Below are 20924 nucleotides of genomic sequence, written 5' to 3'. Positions count from 1 at the left end.
GAATGGTCTCTATATAAGCTTTCATATGAGACCTTGGGCCAAAAGGGTTCACCTTATTATCTAAAATTATACAATCTTATATGTAATGATCCTATGTTATGGGCATTATTATTATATGCGCTGTTGTGGCATAACAGGAAAGATCTCTCATTCAAGAGGCTGTGAGATGAAATCCTAGCATATACCAATGCAATATTTTTAATAAGGAATTGAAGTAAAATACTTATATACCATGTGCTAGTAAAGGCTATCATAGTGAAGAAACCTGCCCATCTGAATTTAGCACATAATAAAACTATACATAGATGACATGATGATGAAGATTGGATGTGGTAAAAGATTTGTCTGCTCCTACAGAATGCTAATGGCAAAAGTATAAAAAGTTTTGTATTTTTTATGAGATTAAAATAAAAGTAGGCGTAAAGAAAAATTTCACAATAATAATGACCTAGATAAGGTGAATAATTATGTAGGTAATATTGGATAAATGATTGTTATCACTCTTGCACAACCCTCCTTCAAACAACAGTAAATAATCTCTATTATGCATCAGCAAATCACAATAACTTCATGGTTAAGAAAGGGTTGGTGGGTCATCAAAGTAAACACCACAAACATAACCTCTAACCAACATTTCTCTCACCTTTCTCCTTGATCTTCTCCTCAGGAATGTGCTGCGGCTTGGGCGGCTGCGCGGCCGGCATGGGCGGCGCGGCAGCAGCGGCCGCGGCGTGGGCCTGCAGCGCCGCCTGTTGCGCTGCGGCCAACTGCTGCTGGGCCATCATAGTGGCCCAGGGGTTGGGCCCCAGCAGATACGGCGGCAGCGACATGGCTGACCGCCTTCTGTTTAAATACACAGACGATGATTAATCACGAATACCACTCGCATGAAAAGGTAACTGTTGTTCGTAAAGCTTGGGGGGAAAAGCCAGCGTGGGTCCCCGCCGGTAAACATTTGTGTTTGATCGGTTCTATTTGAGAAGAAAGAATATGAAGGAAGGAAGGGTACTTACTTTTATTCCTGCTAGTAAATGGTTTTAACTGTTGCACTAACAATAAAAACTTGATCTCTTGTATTTTTCCCAAGAATCAACGTTAAAATATTTACGTGCAAAATGGCAGCGCATTGGCAGCCATTTGCAATATTTTTAAAAAAACTTCCCTATTGTCTATGATACTGAGTATGTCTATGGTATTGCCAGAATTACACAGACCAAGTACAGTGAGTCGCCCTCACATTCAGTATGTTTTTATACCAAATAAGATATAACCATAAGTTTGAACTATCACGGTGGAATTATGGGCGTTGATCTACAGGTAAGTTAACGGTCTAACGCCGCGACTGACGCCATGACATGCGTAGTAGATAAATGTGTTTAGTAAAGTTGACTCTAAGACGTCTAGGTGGTTGGCTCGTCGACTCGCGTTGATGATCCATTAATACTTCCATTAGCTTACCACACAGTCTACTCTCATCGTCGGCGAAAACATGGCGTGCTCCCTGACCAACTTACATTGTTACTTTACTAGCAAAAAAACTATTGGCTCGCTGGCTCACCAGATCGACTGGTAATTTTTTGCACAAGGAGCCAGTGAGCAAATCCAGGTTTTAAGTTCGCAGACTATATGGTGCTCTTTTGGCGGTTTAGACTTTTAGCTTGTGACTCCGCTAGCGAACGAGCGGTTTAGCTCGCAAATGGATCACCGTTTGGGCCGAAGGTCCAGTTGCCGAGCGTAGGGTTGGCGGTGTGCGTTGCCTGCCTCCAGGCAAGACAATATTTTTAGGGTTCCGTAGCCAAAATGGCAAAAACGGAACCCTTATAGTTTCGTCATGTCCGTCTGTCCGTCTGTCCGTCTGTCCGTCTGTCCGTCTGTCCGTCTGTCACAGCCGATTTACTCGGAAACTACAAGTACTACAGTGATGAAATTTGATGGGAATATGTGTTGTATGAACCGCTACAAAAATATGACACTAAATAGTAAAAAAAAGAATTGGGGGTGGGGCCCCCCATACATGTAACTGAGGGATGAAATTTTTTTTTTCGATGTACATACCCGTGTGGGGTATCAATGGAAAGGTCTTTTAAAATGATATAAAGTTTTCTAAAAAACATTTTTCTTAAAGTGAACGGTTTTTGAGATATCAGCTCTCAAAGTCGTAAAAAGTATGTCCCCCCCCTCTATTTTTATAACTACGGGGTATAAAATTCTAAAAAAAATAGAGGTGATGCATGCTAATTAACTCTTTCAACGATTTTTGGTTTGATCAAAGTATCTCTTATAGTTTTTGAGATAGGTGTATAAATTGACATAATAAGTTTATTATATTTGCTGCTACGGAACCCTTTGTGCGCGAGCCCGACTCGCACTTGGCCGGTTTTTCCACTTTTACTTGCCCAGTGTATGGACGGCTTAAAATTTGAACAACACCACAGATTACCAACAAATGTCAAATGTCATTTCATTCTAGTTTCGCTTTCGCTTTGTTTGCCGGTTTGCCACTTCAAATCTCCCAATTTTTATAAAATTACTTATTGGATATCCTTGAAAAACTCTATAAGTTCCACACAACGACATGGCGGACCAGGATGACTTCGAGGACAGCCAGTTTCCGGACAATGACGAACTAATTCCCTACGTTACAGCTGGTAATTTAGCCCAAAGGAATGGCGCGAAAGTTACACTTTGGGGAAAGGTTACAAAAGTATCTGCAAGTGAAGGATTCTACGTAAAAACAGTTGATGATCAAGAAGTCCTTGTGAAGCTGAGAAGACCTCTAAGCGATGTTGTTGAGGGCTGGTATGAAATAAGTGGCGTCTCTCAAGGAAAGAGTATCTTGTGTGAGGAATATGTCCCATTCTCTGAAGAAATGACCAAGAATATCGACACCGAAGGACACAAAGCATTAGCGAAGCTGCTCTCTGCGCTTGATGACCCTTGGAACCTTGGAGATACTGGATCGGGTGGACTGAATGGCGTCACACCTATGGAATAGGTGTTACTTGGAGGTTATTATAAGTTAGGTTAAGTGTTTGTTATATGCTTTTGATAAGTACTGTATTTCATAATCCATAAAGTGATATTTTGATATACATTTGTTTGGCTTAAAATAATCCCACCTTATAAATTTATGATTAATATTATAAATTGGCTATATAACATAAATCATTAAGAATGCATCCAATTTTGCATGCGAGGGTAGGCTCGAATTCCGCCAAATTCTAGGTTTTTCTTCTCAAGTATCTTCATTCTCTTCTCATGCATCACTGCATTACAAACTGCACCTTCTATGCAAGTCACTGGACGGAGTCTGGAATTATAAATTGATTTAATGAATCTCTTACTGTATATTATTTATCATTAACAGTAGTGAGACAAATAGGATAGCTATAGAACCAATAAATTAGTTGGCTGATATATTCAGTAGGTCTCTTCTTATAGTGCCTCTCCATCATTGAAGGTTGGCAGTCAGCTCTTTGCAGCGCTCTCTATTCCTTGCTGTTTTAAATAATTCTTCCACGGTTTTTACACCGGTCCACTCTTTGATGTTGCACAGCCACGTCAATTTTCTCCTTCCAGGCCTTCTCTTTCCTTCCACTTTGCCCATTATTATGGTATGTAGCAGCTGGTATCCTTATTACGCAAAATGTGTCCTAAGTAGGCTACTTTGCGCTGCTTACGTATTCAGTAGGTACCATGGGTAAAACAATTACTCGTGGGTCCTACCAGGATGGTGGGATGATAGCAAGGAACAGTAAGTAGTTGACGAACAGTGATAATGCAATGAAAAGGGGTCAATTTCAAAATACTCACATTTTAGGCATCTCTGCCTTATTTATGCCTGATTGCACCTTCACTGTGGTTGGGCGATCCTTCTCATTCTTCAGCGCTAGCTCTGTCAAATACTTCTTGATGTAATGTTTCAGTTGGATATTCTCCTTGGACAGTTTAGTCTTTTCAGCTTTCAAGCACAAAGCTTGGACTTTTACATGGTTCATTTTCAGCATAAACTTGTCCATTTTGCTGTATTCAGTGCACTCTTTCTGTGAAATTTAAATTAGGTATCTTATAAGAAAAACAATCTAGTACACACTACAGTCCTACATAGATTGCTACCATACCATACAATACATAGGTACATTTTTTTTGTTACTGAATTATCCCAGATCGCCTTACCTTACAAATGATTAATACATGAATCCACTCTGGCCTACCTTGGTCTTGTTTAAGGTTAGTAGTAAGGTGGTCTAGTATAAACTCACCACCATAGCATCATCAAGATGATCATAGAGCACCACTCCACCCTCGTTGTCACTGCTCTGGCCCATCACTTCCCGGTCTTCTTCCTTCTCGAACTTGCTGCAGATCTCAGCCAGTTGCTGGATCTTCTCCAGCTTTCTCTTCAAATCTTCCATTCTCTGAAGTAGGTAGGTAAAACATAGTTACAATAGTTTTAGTAGGTACATAGAGGTATTTTTAATTATCCGGTTGGTACAGTAAGGGGCAGATAAACCTGACCCCCCTCAGAAGCATTGGTACTATGAGAGGGGGGTCAGGTTTCTCTGCACCTGACCGTGCATAAACAAGATTCATATGCCCTGCCTACACGCTAAATAAATATAGTTAGGTACCGAAACAAACATGAATTCATGTAGCTATCCTTGATATGAGTTGTTACTGTTGTAGGTAGGTAGGCACTCAATTATTTATCGTATGGTGGTTATTTTGATAGCGCTTTATCGATTGGAGTGCAATATAGCTAATCTACAAGCATCTATAGTACTTACACAACTACAGAAACCTAATATTAGTACAATTGGGTTCTGGTCTGGTCTATGAACACCACCCACCTCAACAACCCCCTGGCTGGCCTCCACCAGCACCACAAGCCGGTCATCCCCCCTGCCCCCGGCGCTCTTGCAGTCCCTCTTCAGCTGCCAGTACCGGCGCGCCAGCTCCTCCTTACGGGTTACCAGACGCTGCAGCTTCACGCTGGACACGGTGACGGTGCGGTGGTACTCCTTTTGTAGGGTTAGGAGCAGGTGCTGGGGATGGGGATGAGTGGATGGTCAGTATGTAGGTAGATGTATATGCGACGCCACGCTCGGAAAACTCGTCCCAAGGTGTCCTACAACTACACCTACAACACGAGCGGACAGTTACAGTGCAACATCTGTAGCCGCACGTTTAAGACCAAGTTCGGCTTCGCAAGCCACGTACGAGCACATGCCAGGAACTGACAAGGTGTCGCCGTCGACGGACACGTCGTGGAGGACATCATCATCATCATCAGATGTATATGAGGCTGCGTTAAGTTAACAGTTGAGAATTTGTTAGCCGCCGACTGAGTTAGCGGCGCGTATCGTATCGAGTCGAGTTTGCCAGTTTTGCGCTCAATGTACGCACTGATTTCCTACTGGGAAAGAGGTATGTAATTGTAGTAAGCACTTAAAGAAAAGTACATAGTAACATAATAAGTACATAGTTAAGTATAATTATGAGTCAAGTGATAAGATCAGAGCTATCTCGTGTCTCTGGCAATTCGTAATAAATAACCCATAAACGTCTATGCATAGGCAAACGGTAAACTAAGGTAGGTATAGATAGGTACCTACCTAAGGTATAATTACTTACCTATATCGTCTATAAACTACACACCTAATAACTATACTTACTAGTTCAACCTAAACAAAAATAGAATCGTCTAAACCCCAAACAACTTACTGTAGCCCGCTGAATCTGCCTCTCATTCCTCGCGATATCCCTCTGGTAGAAGTCGTCCTTCTCCACCAGCAGCTGGTAGTGGGCGGCCACGGGCTGGTGCTGCTGCAGGAAGCCGGAGTAGACCCCCCGCAGCCGCGACCAGCACGCCTCGATCAGCTGCTCGGCGGGGGCCAGGAGCTGACGCATCTGTTCTTCGTGCTGTGACGAGGAGGCGTGGAGGGTTAGGAGCGGCAGGTTTAAGAAGTACGGTAAAAGGTCAGGGTTAGTATGGAGGAGCGCGTAAATTACCTAAGTACCCATCCTGAATAACACCTCATCATCATCAGCCAATCATACTATTGTGGCGAAAGCCACCCTTGGTAGATTATATAACCATGGTAGTTTTTAATACATTTCATCTGGCACACTTTGTGTCGCCCTGTGGCCACCCTAGGCACAGCGGGATACCCCGGGGCTCGCTCTCTTCCCGCGACATCACCAGCCCGATCGGACGTGTTAATTTCACTCGCGTAATTAGTGTTAAAATAAATGGACTCTTGATTTAGTAACGACATAGTTTCAGTTAATCAAATACTCCATATTGGTGACCCCGACGTGATTTAAACGCGATTAATTCAAAACATTAATTACCGCCAATTTTAGTGCAGTGAAAGTAAAAGTGAAGTGCCGAACTCTGCGTACGCGTCCCGCTATATCGCGCCATCCGTGTCTATATCTGCAGTGCTACCAGATTGTACATCTCATCACTTTCTCGTCGTTTTTCCGAACCGTGCTGTGTTAATTCATCAAATTCGTGGTCGCATAACTCTGAGACCACACACACTCCACCGCGTAATTTCGCGTCGCGTACCCACGCCGCCGCCACCGCCGCCGCCGCAGATCCCGTTGACGCCCTTGCGCAACATCTGGTCAAGTTCGCACCCAAGCCGACTGACCGACTACCTGCGCCGACCCAAGCCAACCCTGCCGGACCGACGCGACGCAAGTAAAGACAATAGAACAGTGTTCAGTGAAAGTGTTAATTTTAATTTTAGCGGACTTTAAGTTTAACTTTATTTCGTACAGTAGTTAACACATACCTACATACCTACCTACTTTATCTTCACTGTACTTTGTTAATAATGGAGTCCGAACAGCCCGCAAACACATCTGCATCTAGCGTAGCAGTGGATAGGATATCTATCAAGGTGCCGCCCTTTTGGCACGAGAAGCCAGTTCTGTGGTTCGCCATTTTAGAGGCGCAGTTTATCCTCAATAATATAAAGGTCGAGACCACAAAATTTTATTATGCGGTGCAGCAGCTCCCCCCAGCAGTAGCGGACGAGGTGAAAGGAATTATCCTAGATCCCCCTGCAGATAACCCGTACTCCGCTCTGAGGAAAGCATTAATAGGTAAGTACGAGCAGACGTACGAGGAAAATGTACGCCAAATATTGGAGAAGGAGGAAATCGGAGATCGAAAACCATCCTCCTTCCTACAACACTTATCTTCCTTGGCTGGCACCGCGTTTCCAGAGCGCACGATCAAAACGATTTGGCTGGACCGGTTGCCTTACATCATGCAGGGCGTACTTAGGTCGCAGAAGTCTGCATCACTAGTAGAATTGGGAGAACTTGCAGATGAGCTGCACAATATGAAGCATCCGGGCCCAGTTCATTACGGTGTAAATGCTGCTAGTCGTACGCCCGCACCCGTCAGCAGCTCCTATCTACCGATCGTGATTGATAGCTTGAATGAAGCTGTAAGTAAGCTTCAGTTGGAGGTAAGTAACCTCAGACATGACTTAACAGCCTTAAAATCAGCGCGCAACCGAAGCGGCCACCGTGATCGCAGCTCTAGCCGGACCCGTAATAGCAGCCGTAACCGTGTGCCTGCTGGTTTGTGCTGGTACCATAAAAAGCACGGTGACAAAGCGGATCACTGCACAATACCGTGCTCCTGGACAGGTGCCCCATTAACTAAGGGAAACTCCAGCAACAATCAGTGATGACGGCCACTGATTGTTTACCACTAAGCCACCGTCTGTTTGTCACCGATAAATTTACTGGCCGACGTTTTTTAGTCGATACCGGTTCAGATTTATGTTGCCTGCCCAAATCGTATGTTCGAGGATTACGGGCACCAGCAACGTATGAACTGGTCGCTGCTAACGGCTCAAAAATTCAAACATACGGTTTGGTGCAACTAAATCTGAACTTGGGACTACGGCGAGACTTAAAATGGAGTTTTGTGGTGGCAGACGTTTCCGGCGCTATTATAGGTGCCGACCTTTTGGCCCACTATAATCTTTTACCGGACTGTGCACAAGGTAAGTTGCGTGACGGAAAGACAGGATTGTCTATCCCCGCAGTGCTTGCCGATGGTAACCAGCCTAGTGTCAAATTGGTCTCTTTACCTGACACGCCTTATGCCGCAATTTTAGCTGAATTTCCTAGTATCACACGCCCACCAGGAACTACTCCCGATGTAAGTCATTCTACTTTGCACTACATCAAAACAACTGAAGGATCACCTGTCACCTCTCGTCCTCGCCGACTCGCGCCTCATAAGCTTCGCGCCGCTCAGAAAGAGTTTGAACAAATGGTCCAAGTTCGTGTTGCTAGGCCATCTAGCAGTCCTTGGTCTTCCCCACTTCATCTAGTCCCAAAGAAGGATTTCACCTATCGTCCCTGTGGTGATTATCGTGCCCTCAATGCTCGCACAGTTCCCGACAGATACCCAGTTCGTCACATAGGTGACTATTCCCATAACATAGCTGGTTCGTCAGTGTTTTCCACTGTTGATTTAGTAAAAGCCTATCAACAAATCCCTGTTTTTGAAAACGACATTCAGAAAACAGCCATAATTACGCCTTTTGGCCTCTTTGAATTTCCATTCATGACGTTTGGACTTCGAAACGCTGGTCAAACCTTTCAAAGGTTCATCGACGAGGTCGTGCGAGGCCTAGATTTCTGTTTCGCTTACGTTGATGACATTTTGGTATATTCCAAAGATCCCACAGAGCATGCCATCCATCTCAGAGCACTATTTGAGAGGCTCCATAACTATGGCGTGGTCATTAACCCATCCAAATGTGTTTTTGGTGCTGACGAGGTAACATTCCTTGGATACCGCATCAACGCTGCTGGCACCAGACCACCTGAGGATCGCATTCAAGCCCTCGCAGACTTTCCTCCTCCCAAATCCGTTCAAGGAATGAGACGTTTCTTAGGAATGCTTAATTACTATCGACGCTTCCTACCAAATGCTGCGAAATATCAAGCACCACTCATAGACGCCGTTGCTGCTACAAATAGCAAAGGTGCCAAGCCTTTTCCTTGGACACCTGACCTCGAACGTTGTTTTGATGAGTGCAAAGCCAGTCTTACCACTGCAACCACATTAACACATCCTGATGCTGAAGCTACATTAGGCCTTTTCACAGACGCATCTAGCACCCACATAGGTGCCTGTCTTCAGCAGCGCAAATCAGAGGATGACGACTGGATGCCACTTGCATATTTTAGTAAGAAGCTTTCAGCGAAACAAGCAGAGTGGCCCGCATATTATCGCGAGCTTCTCGGTGTATATGAAAGCGTGCAACACTTCCGCCACATCCTGGAAGCTCAGCATGCCACGATATATACGGACCACAAACCCCTCATATACGCCTTTATACAGCGTCGTGAGAAGTTACCCCCATCTCAACTCAATCACCTGTCGTTTATAAGTCAATTCACGACTGATATAAGACACATAAAAGGAGAAGACAACGTTGTCGCTGACGCCATGTCACGTGTTGAAGCACTCTCGCTTGAAGACGACTATCACAGTTTGGCAATATCCCAGGACTCAGACCCTGAGCTTGCTAAACTACTTGCATCCCCGTCTTCCTTAAAGCTCACTAAGGTTTCAATACCCGGCACAAACGTCATCCTTTGGTGTGACAACACAACGGGTCGACCTCGACCTTATCTCACACCTTCTTTCCGTCGACCCGCATTTGACCGCCTTCACAACCTTAGCCACCCGAGCATGCGAGAATCCGTACGCCTGGTGTCTGACCGTTTTGTGTGGCCACTCATGAAAAAGGACTGCAAAGAATGGGCCCGGACTTGTCTTCAATGTCAACGCAGCAAGGTAAGTAGACATGTATCATCACCTCTTGGACATTTCGACCAACCTTCCCAGCGATTCAGACATATCCATATTGATATAATTGGCCCTCTTCCTCACTCTGACAACTTTACATATTGTCTTACTGCAGTCGACCGTTACTCACGTTGGCCTGAAGTCTGGCCAATGTCATCAATCACCGCAGAAGAAGTCTCCAGTACCTTATTGACAGGATGGATTGCGCGTTATGGCATACCCACCACAATAACTACCGATCAAGGTCGCCAGTTTGAATCTGACTTGTTTAAACGCCTCATGCATTTATGCGGTATTAATCGGATTCGTACAACTGCTTATCACCCTTGCGCTAACGGTATGGTGGAACGCATGCATCGCCAACTTAAGGCGGCTTTGATGTGCCACAACGAAACATGGTGTAAAGCGCTACCATTAGTGCTCCTCGGCATACGATCTTCGCTTAAAGAAGACCTTGGGTTTTCATCAGCGGAACTGCTATATGGCGAACCTCTTCGCCTGCCAGGAGAACTTCTGACACCTTCAGAAGAAACCACCAACGTAAGTGACCCTTCTGACCTTGTAAATCAGCTCAGGAAGCGCATTAATGTAATGCGTCCGAAGCCTACATCACACCATGCTAAGCCATCGACCTTTGTATTCAAAGACCTGGCCACTGCTTCACACGTGATGCTTCGTGACGATACCGTCCGACGCTCCATGCAGCCTCCTTACTGTGGTCCTTATCGTGTTTTGCATAGAAGTGATAAAACTTTTACGCTTGACATTAACGGAAATGAGAATACGGTCAGCATTGACCGGCTCAAGCCCGCATACATTTTTGCGCCTCCTGACACTGTTCCACTTTCAGCCAATCAGGCGCCAGCTGGGCACTCTCCTACTTCTCTTCCGGCCACTCCACCAGATGCGCCAATTCATTCACCCGCATCTCCACCTCATAAAACTGCTCCTCAATTACCCCCACCTGCCCCTTCTCGGCAAGTTACCACTAGGGCTGGTAGGAAAGTTAGGTTTAGAGATGTTCTAGACTTATAAGTTTTACATTACACCTATGTTTCTTTCGATATTTTTTCTTTTATACTTTTGTAATACAACATGAATTTTATATGTTTTAAATGATCATATTCATTTTGTTGTTTTTTTACAAACTTTTACTACATTATTAAAGATGAACGTATTCTAGTTATGTTAATATTAAGTTTTATCTTGTCTTTTTGACTTATACCAAAGTATGTGCCATTGTTAGTATGTAAGGTTTAAATTTTACCTAAACTAACTACTTATGTAGCATTTATTTATAAGTAGTACTAAAAAAACACTTTTATTTACTGAAAAACAATTCTCTTACGTTTTGTGATTTATTGTTTTGTATTTTATTTTGTGCACCGTATTTGCATTACCTACCATGTATTTCTTTTGGTAATTCTATTAACTATTTTTTTTTTTTTGTGTTGTTTGTAACTTCGATTTTATAACTACTTTTTCTTATTTTTGTATGACTTTCTTTTCTCCGTAGGGGGGTGATGTGGCGAAAGCCACCCTTGGTAGATTATATAACCATGGTAGTTTTTAATACATTTCATCTGGCACACTTTGTGTCGCCCTGTGGCCACCCTAGGCACAGCGGGATACCCCGGGGCTCGCTCTCTTCCCGCGACATCACCAGCCCGATCGGACGTGTTAATTTCACTCGCGTAATTAGTGTTAAAATAAATGGACTCTTGATTTAGTAACGACATAGTTTCAGTTAATCAAATACTCCATACTATCATAAGTAAGTATGTAGGAACTCTATAAACGGCCTTGCTGATCCAACTGCTAACTGCCCAACGACGTCTTGCCAGCCTCTGCCTAACCTCTGCCTGTTAATGGTAGGTAAACAACATATGTATTATCTAACCAATGGTAGGTAGGTATGTACTTAATTGAATTCTCGACAAATGTGACTAGCAATCTGCAACTTTAGCTTTCAGACTTTGTTTAAAAACATCATCATTATCAATTCGTTATGCTACATTTCCTGTTATTATCAGGAGAGTAGATAGGTACCCATATTACCTATAGACCCTGGTGTGTCAGCGGTTTCCGGTTGCATCTGTCAAACTGTCTGTCATGGTGTGACTGATCTGATGATGTGGCCTGTTTGTGACCTGTACACCGTGTCTGAGTCTAGCAGCCAAACATTATGTAACTAGGTACGTAGGAATTATACCTACCCTATCTGTGATAGTTGATTATGAGAACAATTATGTCCTTCTACAGCTTACACCTGAGATTTTCGATATAATCTACCTAGCTAGCAAGTTTTTAGTGATTTAGTTAGTAATAGGTATGTAAAGAAACAGCAGCCCTAAAGCAAAGTCAGACATACAATACATGTAGGTACCTAGTTACGTAAATGACATACTCTACTTACTCTATTCTATTCTATTCTGGTAGGGGGTGAAGTTCCTGTACGTGGCTCTCTCGAGTGGAACCTTTGTACATATCCCCTTGATTTCAGCTCAGCCAGCCTAGCTCTCGAGTAAACTGGAGTAGCAAGCCTGGGTGTTCCAATAGCTGAGATAGGCGCTCTGTTGGTCCAAGAATAGATAATCTTGTTTCTGTAGTAGGTGGACAAGCTAACAGAATGTGTTCAACCGTCTCATCTACTTCCTTACATGTCCTACATAAGGGACTAGTTGAGTTACCTATGGTATATAAGTGTTTATTCACGCAACAGTGTCCTGTTATTAATTTTACCATTAATGATATATTACTACGGGACAGGTTGAGTAAGTAGCGTTTAAATTTATAGTTGTGTGATGAAATGAACGCTTTAGTTTGTCTACAGTCTACCCGGTTTTGCCACTCCTGATTGTGTTCGGGTAGTGTTTTATCTGTAAGACATTGCCTTTGGTGCCAGAGTAATAAATGGTTGTGGTCCTATAGGTACAGTGAAACTATAAAGTCCTGAAATTAATGTTTGAGGAACTAAAATTTTCAGGAGCCTGGCACCATTAGAAAAGAAACATAAAAGTCATAACAATTGTTTATGTCAATAGGCGGTTGGCTGTTTTTTGAATTTTCTTATTAATTATAAGGATAATCTAGATAAAAGCAACAATTTACGCTTTTTTGCAATTAGGAAGATGAAGAAAAATATTCGTAGTCAAGCTAGTGAAGTTATTTATCGAGTTTTAATACAATGTTTAGCGGAACATCAAGCTGGACACATTTTGTCGAATTTGGAGGATGTTTACGCTTCTACAGCGTGTATGACGGGTATGTAACATTGTACAAATTGTAATAACTCATTTTTTATTAGTACCAACGCTTCATTTATCGATAAACCTAGGTTTAGAGCCCAAGTCGAACATTGTTTACATACCACTGATAGTAGGTTTCATCTGGTTTCAGTTGAGTCAAACCTTAACATTTTGATACTTGAAGATATATTTTTTGTTAACTTACTAAATTCACATTGTGAATTTGGGGGGCATTGTGTGACTCAAAAAGATTTTTTTATTTTATTTTATAGTTATATCGGACCAGCGTGCCAAAGAGGGCAAAATATGGAATATTTCTAACTCCTGGAAGAAACAGAACTGGCCGTCCAAAAAGAGAAATTGATGTCTTTACTATGTGCCCTTCGTCAACAGATCCAGTTTTTTTATACAGTTGTAATAACGTTATCTAAATAAATATTTATTGGTTTCACTATTAGCCTTCATATTAACACCTTCTAGCTTGTATAAGAGCTTTTTTGTGGATGGTAAGTTGTTTTTTTTTTAAATACATAAATAGGTAGGAAGTTAACAGGCAAAATTTCAAGTATCAAAGTCAGTTATGTTCCGCTATATAGGGTTGCTACATGAAAGATAGCAGTGCCCTCATTTAATTTCAGGACTTTATAGTTTCACTGTAGGTCCTCCTATACTCTACTTACTCTACCTACACGAGTCTTAAACGGAAGGAATACGATGGACTGGCGAGTGTTAGTTTATCTGCACATAAGTGAGAAGAGGAGTATGGAGAAGACTGCGAGGTAGACATGACCTCTCAAAAGATCAGTAAAAGTTTCCCGCTTAGACTACCAGACGCTAATACTTACTTAACTTGTTTTTTTACCACATCCCGAAATACGACGGGGTGTCCGATGTCCGTTCCATCAACCTACGACAGGCAGGTACATTGTAATCATAATCAGATTGGAATTATTTTGATCCTTTTGTATAGTTTCGGAGGTAGTGAAGCGTGCTCGCCATTATAAATAGCAGGGCATGCGCCTGCGCACAATTAGTCTCATCATTATTAAATAGCGGGAAGCACCATGCGTGTGTTAGTGCTCTGCAGCTTCGCACTTTTAGATTTATTATTTCATGCCAATGTAAGTTGACCATCACATTTACCTACATTCCATTCCACTTCATGTTAACTAGTGTCTCTTAAGACTTAAGAATGCCAGTGGCTTGCTACTCCAGTTTACTCGGGAGCTAGGCTGGCTGAGCTGAAATCAATAGTATTAATAATAGTATTAATAATGTATTATAATAATAATAATAAGTATTTATTTCACAAAAAAGGTTACAGTAAACTTAAACTAACATAACAGATATTAACAATTTTTGTGTTTAAAACTAGGTTACATGGTGAGGTTTTATAAAGTTAGTTGCTTGCTGTTATCCTAGGTAGGTTGTTAGCCTGTATTAAGGAGTTAACAGCCCCAGTCCCCTGTCAGGGAGAAATGGTGAGGTCACATGTAAATAGTTAGACATTTGTATATAGTTAAGTTATAGATAGCAAAATCGAACAGATATTTTAAAATACAGTAAATGCAGTAATAGTGAGTAATTACACAGTAAGTATTTAAAAAAATAAAATTATAACATATAGGTATATGAGTAGGAAGATAGTAGTAGGAAGGGTTTGTGTTGTGTGTGTGTGTGTGTGTGTGTGTGTGTGTGTGTGTGTGTGTGTGTGTGGGTGTGTCTGTGGGTATGTTAGGATTGTGGTTTATGAGTTTATGAAGTCTTCGGTTTCATCATAAGTTTTGTTCATTAGAAATGTTCGAACCATTTTTTTACAATCAAAGATTGATTTTCCATATAGTTATAGGAACCAGTGAGTTGATTTTGTTGTAAACATATGGACCGATATAAGGAAGAAATCTTTTAGTAAATTCGAAATAAGGGTGGGGAAGACTGCAGACCAGATCTTTGCGGCGCTTTGTTATTTCTTGGTACGGTGTGATTTTATGCTGATACATAATAGTGTTAAATATGAATAGTTGTCTCACATTTAGCACCTGAACGTGTTTATATAAATCTATGGTTGGGTATCTAAAAGGACTAAAAGTAGCAACCTTTAAGATAGCACGCTGGGCTATTTCAAGTGGTTTTAGTATTGTTTTAGCGGCTCCTCCCCAGGAAGTAATGCAATAACATAGTACTGACTGACAGAGTGCGTAATATAGTGTACGTATGATAAATGGATTCGAAACATGTCGAATAGTTTTAAATATGTAAATAAGTTTTCGAATCCTGTTTGATACGAGATTGATGTGGTTCTTAAAATTTAAGTGTTTGTCTATTAAAATACCTAGGTATTTGATCGAATCAGTATGCATAACAGATGGACATTGGCAGATCGGTGAAGTGCGGGGGCAAAAGTGAGCAAAAATGTGTAATGGTGATTTTGGTTGTGAAGCTGTAGTAATAGAGAATGGTATTAATCTAGTTTTTGAGATGTTAAGGGTAAGGCAGTGAGAAAGGAACCAGTCAAATATGGTATTAAAACCCTGTTGAGCAGTTTTTTGTAGTTCTGACCATGACGCGGATGAAAAAGTTATTGCGGTGTCATCTGCATAAGATACAATTTTCCCGGAAGGTATTTTCAGGTTGCATAAGTCATTGATAAATACTAAAAACAAGGTAGGACCAAGTATGCTCCCTTGAGGGACGCCATATGAGATGTTTTGTTCTTCACTTAAGTAGCTAGTTATTTTAGTTACTTGCGAGCGACCCATCAAGTAGCTCCGAAAAAGTTCTAGTTGTAGTCCTCTTATACCTGCTTTTTCAAGTTTTAATAATAGTAAAGGAATAGGGACGGTATCAAAGGCCTTGGAAATATCAATAAATATAGTAAGTACCTTCTCTTTATTATTTAATGCTTTAACGATGTGATTCGTCAACTCATTTACTGTGTCGTCTGTGGATTTGTTTTTTCTGAATCCGAATTGATTGGGGGAAAGGAGTTTATGTGCTTCTAGGTAGTTAATAAGCCTTCTGTTAATAAGGCGCTCTAGTACCTTAGAGAGAGAGGTCAGAATAGCTATAGGACGATAGTTGTTAACAGTATGGCGGTCTCCATTTTTGAAAATTGGTTGTACTATAGCCTTTTTTAGAGATGACGGAAATATGCCCGACCGAAAGCATGCGTTAAAGATACGACATAAACAAGGTGACAAAATGTTAACGTACCTTTTAAGAATTTGGGTTGATATACCGTCATAGCCTGTGGCAGCGGACGCTTTTAATGAGAGAATCGTTGATGATACCTCTTCGGCGTTAGTTTCCAGGAGGACAAATGATGACTGGGTGTTGGTTTCGTCATTATATCTATCAGAGCCATGAGTGGGTGGATCATGTTGTTGAAGCTTGATCTCATCTGCAAGTTGTTTGCCGACATTAACAAAAAAATTGTTTACGATGTTGCATGAATCAACGGGTGACTTGGCGATGGTTAATAGTTCTGTTGGTTGTTTGTTGGAGATTGTTGTGTTAGTAATGGTTTTGACAGTGTTCCAAATAAGTTTGCTGTTCTTTCCTGCTTTATCTAGTTCTCTAGTTTCAAATTGCCTTTTAACTTTTTTTAAGATTTTGGTACAAAAGTTTCTATATCTACTATATGTTAATTTTAGTATAGGATCATCCGGGTATTTCATTGTTTTTTTAAGTAAGTTGTCCCTATTTCGCATGCATCTTAATAAGCCAGGGGTAATCCATGGCTTGATTACTCGCTTTCGCTTAGATAAGGGCTTTATCGTCGTATTAGTTGCAATGGCGTTAGATAGGGTTTTCATGACTACATCAATAGCTGTATTAGGATCGTCTATAGGTAGAGTAGAGAAAAATATATTTTGGTTTGCTAAAGTTTCGTCGAGAGAGTCGTAATTAATTACGCTTACAGATGTAGTTGCGAAGATTCGTTGTTGCTGAGATTTGAGACAAAAAAGAGTACAGAAATGGTCGGTTATGGTCGACTCGAATAGGATTGTTGTCGCGGGGTGTTGAGTGCGTAATACGGTGTGATCTAGGCAGTTTTTGTCTCTCGTTGGTAAAGTATGGGTTGGTAGGTAGCCTAGAAAAGCCAGGTTATTAAGGTAGCTCTCAAAATGTGTATCAGTAGAAGAGGGTTTGATGTCAATGTTTATGTCACCTGTAACAACAACAGACTTAAAGCGTGATAATGAGGTTAGTATTTTATTTAGTGATATAAGAAATGAGTCGATATCTGCATTATTAGGGGAACGATAGATGCATAGTATGGCAGTTTCATGACCTAATTTTACGAGAAGCCCGGTAGCGGAATTTTGGAAGTCTGGCTCCTCGATAGAGTAATTGAGGTTGGACTTTATATAACGCCATCATTTTTATTAAGATTTTTCTCAGTGTGACACATATTGTAATTTTGTAAAATAGGGATAGTAGAGTTTGTTTTGCAAAGTAAACAGCATTCTGATAAAACAATGAGATCCATTTCGAGCGGTATACGATGTAAGAGAGTTTCAAAGTTTGGGAAGTTTACATTAATAGATCTTATGTTTTGACTTAGTATTTTGAGATGTTGTTTATTGGTATCTATAAGTGTATTACAGTTTTCAGGAGAACTAGTAAAAACATCGGATATAGACAATTGATCAATGTCTTTATTTAAGTATTCAATATTATTAATAGCAGCGAAAATCAATATCTAGTAATTTTCAGGGTAACAGAAAGGGTAATATAGTGTGTAATTGGGACATTGATCAGTTTGGCAGAGTGAAATATGCAGGATGCGTTTGTAAATTACTAGAACCGTCCATATATTAGATAGTGAACAAAACATGTAGGTGTTGATGACTTCGGTGGATGTAGTTGTGTTTTGTGGTGTGTGTGTGTAAGGATTGCTTGGTATGATGTGTAATTTAGTAGTGTATGTGTGTTTAATAGTGTGTATATTATTTAAAGTGTAGATTGTGTATAAGATACGCTGTACAAATAGTTTTTCGATGACAATGGGTTGGGATAGTCATGCAGTATTAGGTTTTACAATAGTTTCCAGTTGTGATTCTGATTTTACAACAATATAAGGGCTATTCGTATCTTTTTTTATCAATATGCGTCCTTCGGATGTCCAGCAAAACAAATAATTGTTTGATTTTGTAAAGCTACGCGCCATGTAAAATAGTCTGTTCGAGTTGGCGGACAGTTTTTCGGCGACATATATTGGGACTTTGTCTGAGTTTAGTCCTAGTAGAGATGAGTTCAGTTTGTCCGAAGGATTGCGTTTATTATATTCCTTGGAAGCTTGCAGAATGCGCGTTTTGAGCAGGGTGTTTGAGAATTCAATGGATATGGTGGACGATTTGGCTTCTTTCTTTGATGGGTATCTCATGACGTCACGAATATCAGAGCCTTTCAGTTCGACATTCAATATTGTTGATAAAGAGCGAGCTAAGGCATAGAGCTGCTCTTTAGTTTCTCTAGCTCCTTGACTCAGCTTCGGAACGTTTCGGATTTCAATCGAAGTTTTGAGAAGGTTACGCTCGAAGTTTTCCATCTTTTCTTCAATAAGAGATATTTGGGATACCATATTTGAGCGTTCTTTTTCTAGAGCACTTATGTTGTTTTCCAGGGAAGTTAGTTGATCGGACATATGGTTCATCGACTTCTCGATGCTGCTATTAGAGTCTTCAATTTTGGTGTATTGACTTTTGATTTCCATGATATGGTTTTCAAATCTATCCAGGCGGGCATTTTGGTTGCTGATCAGGTCCTTTATAAAGTCCTTGATTTCGTTTTTAAATCCGGTGAGACTGTCGCTCGTCGTATCGTTCTGTTTTGTTGATCTCTTTCTTTTGATTCTTTGAGTAATTTGCTCAGAAAGTAAGCTGTGGTCACTGGTTAGGCTGAGATTAGGATCCGACTGACATAGGTTCTCGGAAATGCAGTCCGTGTTGGATAGTGTTGGTATGGATGGCGGTGTTCTATTTAGTGGCATTATGATGGCCTCAGATTTTTGTTATGATTTAAGAAATCGGTAGGCAGTAAGTAGTGTATGTGCAAAATTGACGTATCCAATTTATCAGGCGCTAGAGAGTTCGTTGAACGAGGGGTAGTTGTCTATTTACAATTTGGTGAGCACAATACGAGACACTGGTTTTTACAATAAAAGCACTAAAAACCACACGAAAAATAACTTGTGAGCACTGTCTAAGCTTGGTATTAGTCTACTGTTGACACAAAGTTAGATTCACCGTGTAATCACTGATGCTAAATAACTTTTTTGAATTAAAACTCAGGAGCAAAACAATCACGTCTAACTCAGTTGAGAGGAAATCAAGGGGATATGTACAAAGGTTCCACTCGAGAGAGCCACGTACACGTACACGTACTTCGCCCCCTCTCAGAATAGAATAGAATAGAATAGTGTCAGTACCTACTTACCCTTATTTCAGGCTCTAACATGCAGATCAGACGGAGGTCCCAAAGAGGAAGAACTAAAAATGATTTACATGAACTGCCTGAAGTCTCAAGATGGCAAGAACTCGAGTAACAGTCGAGACTACTCGGACGACTACAGTTCCAGGGAAAAACGCAAGCACAGTAAGGGTTCCAATTTCGGAAGACGAGAAAATGCCTTCGGAGGAAGAGAAGAATCTTATGGAAGCAGAGACGAATGGACCGATCGCGATTGGACCAGATCTCGGGACCAAACGCAGAGCAGGGGCGACTGGTCTAGCCGGGACGATAAAGTGTCAAGTGGGACCACACAGTACGGTAGATCGGAATCCGGGAGCAGTCGGGATAGCATGAACAACATGAGGACCAGTACGAATAATATGCGGAACAACATGAACAGTAGAGATAGCAGAATGGGTGGCGGCAGGGAAGATTATGGAGATAACGACTATGAGTCCGTAAGTAACTATAATTGTTACTTTGTTACTATTTATTGTCATTTATAACTCCACCAAAACAATTAGGGGCACGGCAAACATGAAACCACATTCCTGTCATGCGCCTAATTGTTTTGGTGGAGAAGTAACTAACCCTCAACAAACGGTGATATTTTATATTCTCATGGCTTATGGCTTTTCCAGGATACACATGGCTACAACAATCGGCAGCAGCAATCCAGAAGGATGAAGCGTGAGAGATCCTCAGGTCACAGGAGTCAGTACAACCCCAATACCTCCAGATCAGGGTCAGGATCCGGATCTGGATCTGGTCATGATGATTCTTACAGGAATAATGACAAGAACTCCAGTGAGAACAATTCCAGCAGAGACTCGGACCATAAAGCTTGTGCTTTACATTGTTTTCTGGAAGAGCTGGAGATGGTAAGTTTGATTAACAGCTATAAGTACAGTATTACGTATAGATAAGTAATTTTAAGGATGGTTTGAGTAGTAGCTAAGAGCTTATTTTTTATGCAGACAGGTGACAACGGCATGCCTGATAGATATTTGGTAACGCAAGTTATCACTAAAGATGTCAAGAATGAGGATTTGAGAGATTTTCTACAGGAGTCGATTGAGGAATGCTTCCAGATTTTATACAATGGTAAGTTCGAATCGATTATCTGGTAGGTATGTATGTAAGTACTTATAGTAAGTATTTCAGTAGAATTGAAAGCAATTGTTTTTTTCAGAAAACATGCAAGACAAGTGCGATTTTTCAAAGAACCTCATGCTGTGTCTATCAGAGAAAGGCCGAGCCAACTGTGATGACTGGAAAGACGACATCAAAATCTAATCTTTGCAAACATCTTCCCTCCCAATCGTGGAAGCTTTGAATGAACGGCATTTTTGATAATAAATTTA

General features: G+C 41.2%; 4 protein-coding genes across 4 annotated transcripts in view; 2 read left to right on the top strand and 2 right to left on the bottom strand.

The window, feature by feature from the left end:
- LOC105383744 (pre-mRNA-processing-splicing factor 8) overlaps window positions 1-1154 on the bottom strand; it is a 40455-nt gene extending 39301 nt beyond the window's left edge. The window contains exons 1-2 of the mRNA XM_048622448.1: window positions 1014-1154; window positions 644-843 (exon numbers count right to left, since the gene is read on the bottom strand). Of these exons, the coding sequence (XP_048478405.1) occupies window positions 644-830 (187 nt within the window). The 5' untranslated portion in view covers window positions 831-843; window positions 1014-1154. The remainder of the gene's footprint in view (window positions 1-643; window positions 844-1013) is intronic.
- Window positions 1155-2461: 1307 nt separating this feature from the next.
- On the top strand, window positions 2462-3090 carry LOC105383745. The gene has a single exon (XM_011553841.3). The coding sequence runs from the start codon at window positions 2576-2578 to the stop codon at window positions 2993-2995; it is 420 nt and encodes a 139-aa protein (XP_011552143.3). The 5' UTR covers window positions 2462-2575; the 3' UTR covers window positions 2996-3090.
- Window positions 3091-3163: 73 nt separating this feature from the next.
- LOC105383769 (dynein regulatory complex subunit 2) overlaps window positions 3164-20924 on the bottom strand; it is a 30597-nt gene continuing 12836 nt past the window's right edge. Inside the window, exons 7-11 of the mRNA XM_048622535.1 lie at window positions 5725-5922; window positions 4851-5045; window positions 4263-4418; window positions 3814-4043; window positions 3164-3310 (exon numbers count right to left, since the gene is read on the bottom strand). Coding sequence (XP_048478492.1) covers window positions 3169-3310; window positions 3814-4043; window positions 4263-4418; window positions 4851-5045; window positions 5725-5922 — 921 coding nt within the window. The 3' untranslated portion in view covers window positions 3164-3168. The remainder of the gene's footprint in view (window positions 3311-3813; window positions 4044-4262; window positions 4419-4850; window positions 5046-5724; window positions 5923-20924) is intronic.
- On the top strand, window positions 14115-20909 carry LOC105390023 (general odorant-binding protein 71). The gene is made up of 5 exons (XM_038114976.2): window positions 14115-14225; window positions 19557-20018; window positions 20202-20441; window positions 20538-20664; window positions 20753-20909. Exons 1-5 carry the CDS (start codon window positions 14169-14171, stop codon window positions 20854-20856), a joined length of 990 nt encoding a protein of 329 aa, XP_037970904.2. The 5' UTR covers window positions 14115-14168; the 3' UTR covers window positions 20857-20909.

Source organism: Plutella xylostella, chromosome 8 (genome assembly GCF_932276165.1).
Source record: "Plutella xylostella chromosome 8, ilPluXylo3.1, whole genome shotgun sequence".
Lineage (NCBI taxonomy): Eukaryota > Metazoa > Arthropoda > Insecta > Lepidoptera > Plutellidae > Plutella > Plutella xylostella.
This window is presented reverse-complemented; position numbering and strand designations above follow the sequence as displayed.

What these genes read in the sequence shown, in the direction of transcription:
- LOC105383745 (XM_011553841.3), top strand. Translation starts at nt 2,576, where the DNA reads ATGGCGGACCAGGATGACTTCGAGGACAGCCAGTTTCCGGACAATGAC.
- LOC105390023 (XM_038114976.2), top strand. Translation starts at nt 14,169, where the DNA reads ATGCGTGTGTTAGTGCTCTGCAGCTTCGCACTTTTAGATTTATTATTT. An exon ending in ATTTATTATTTCATGCCAAT is followed by an intron (nt 14,226 to 19,556) that starts GTAAGTTGACCA and finishes CCCTTATTTCAG; the next exon opens with GCTCTAACATGCAGATCAGA. An exon ending in CTTCCAGATTTTATACAATG is followed by an intron (nt 20,665 to 20,752) that starts GTAAGTTCGAAT and finishes TGTTTTTTTCAG; the next exon opens with AAAACATGCAAGACAAGTGC.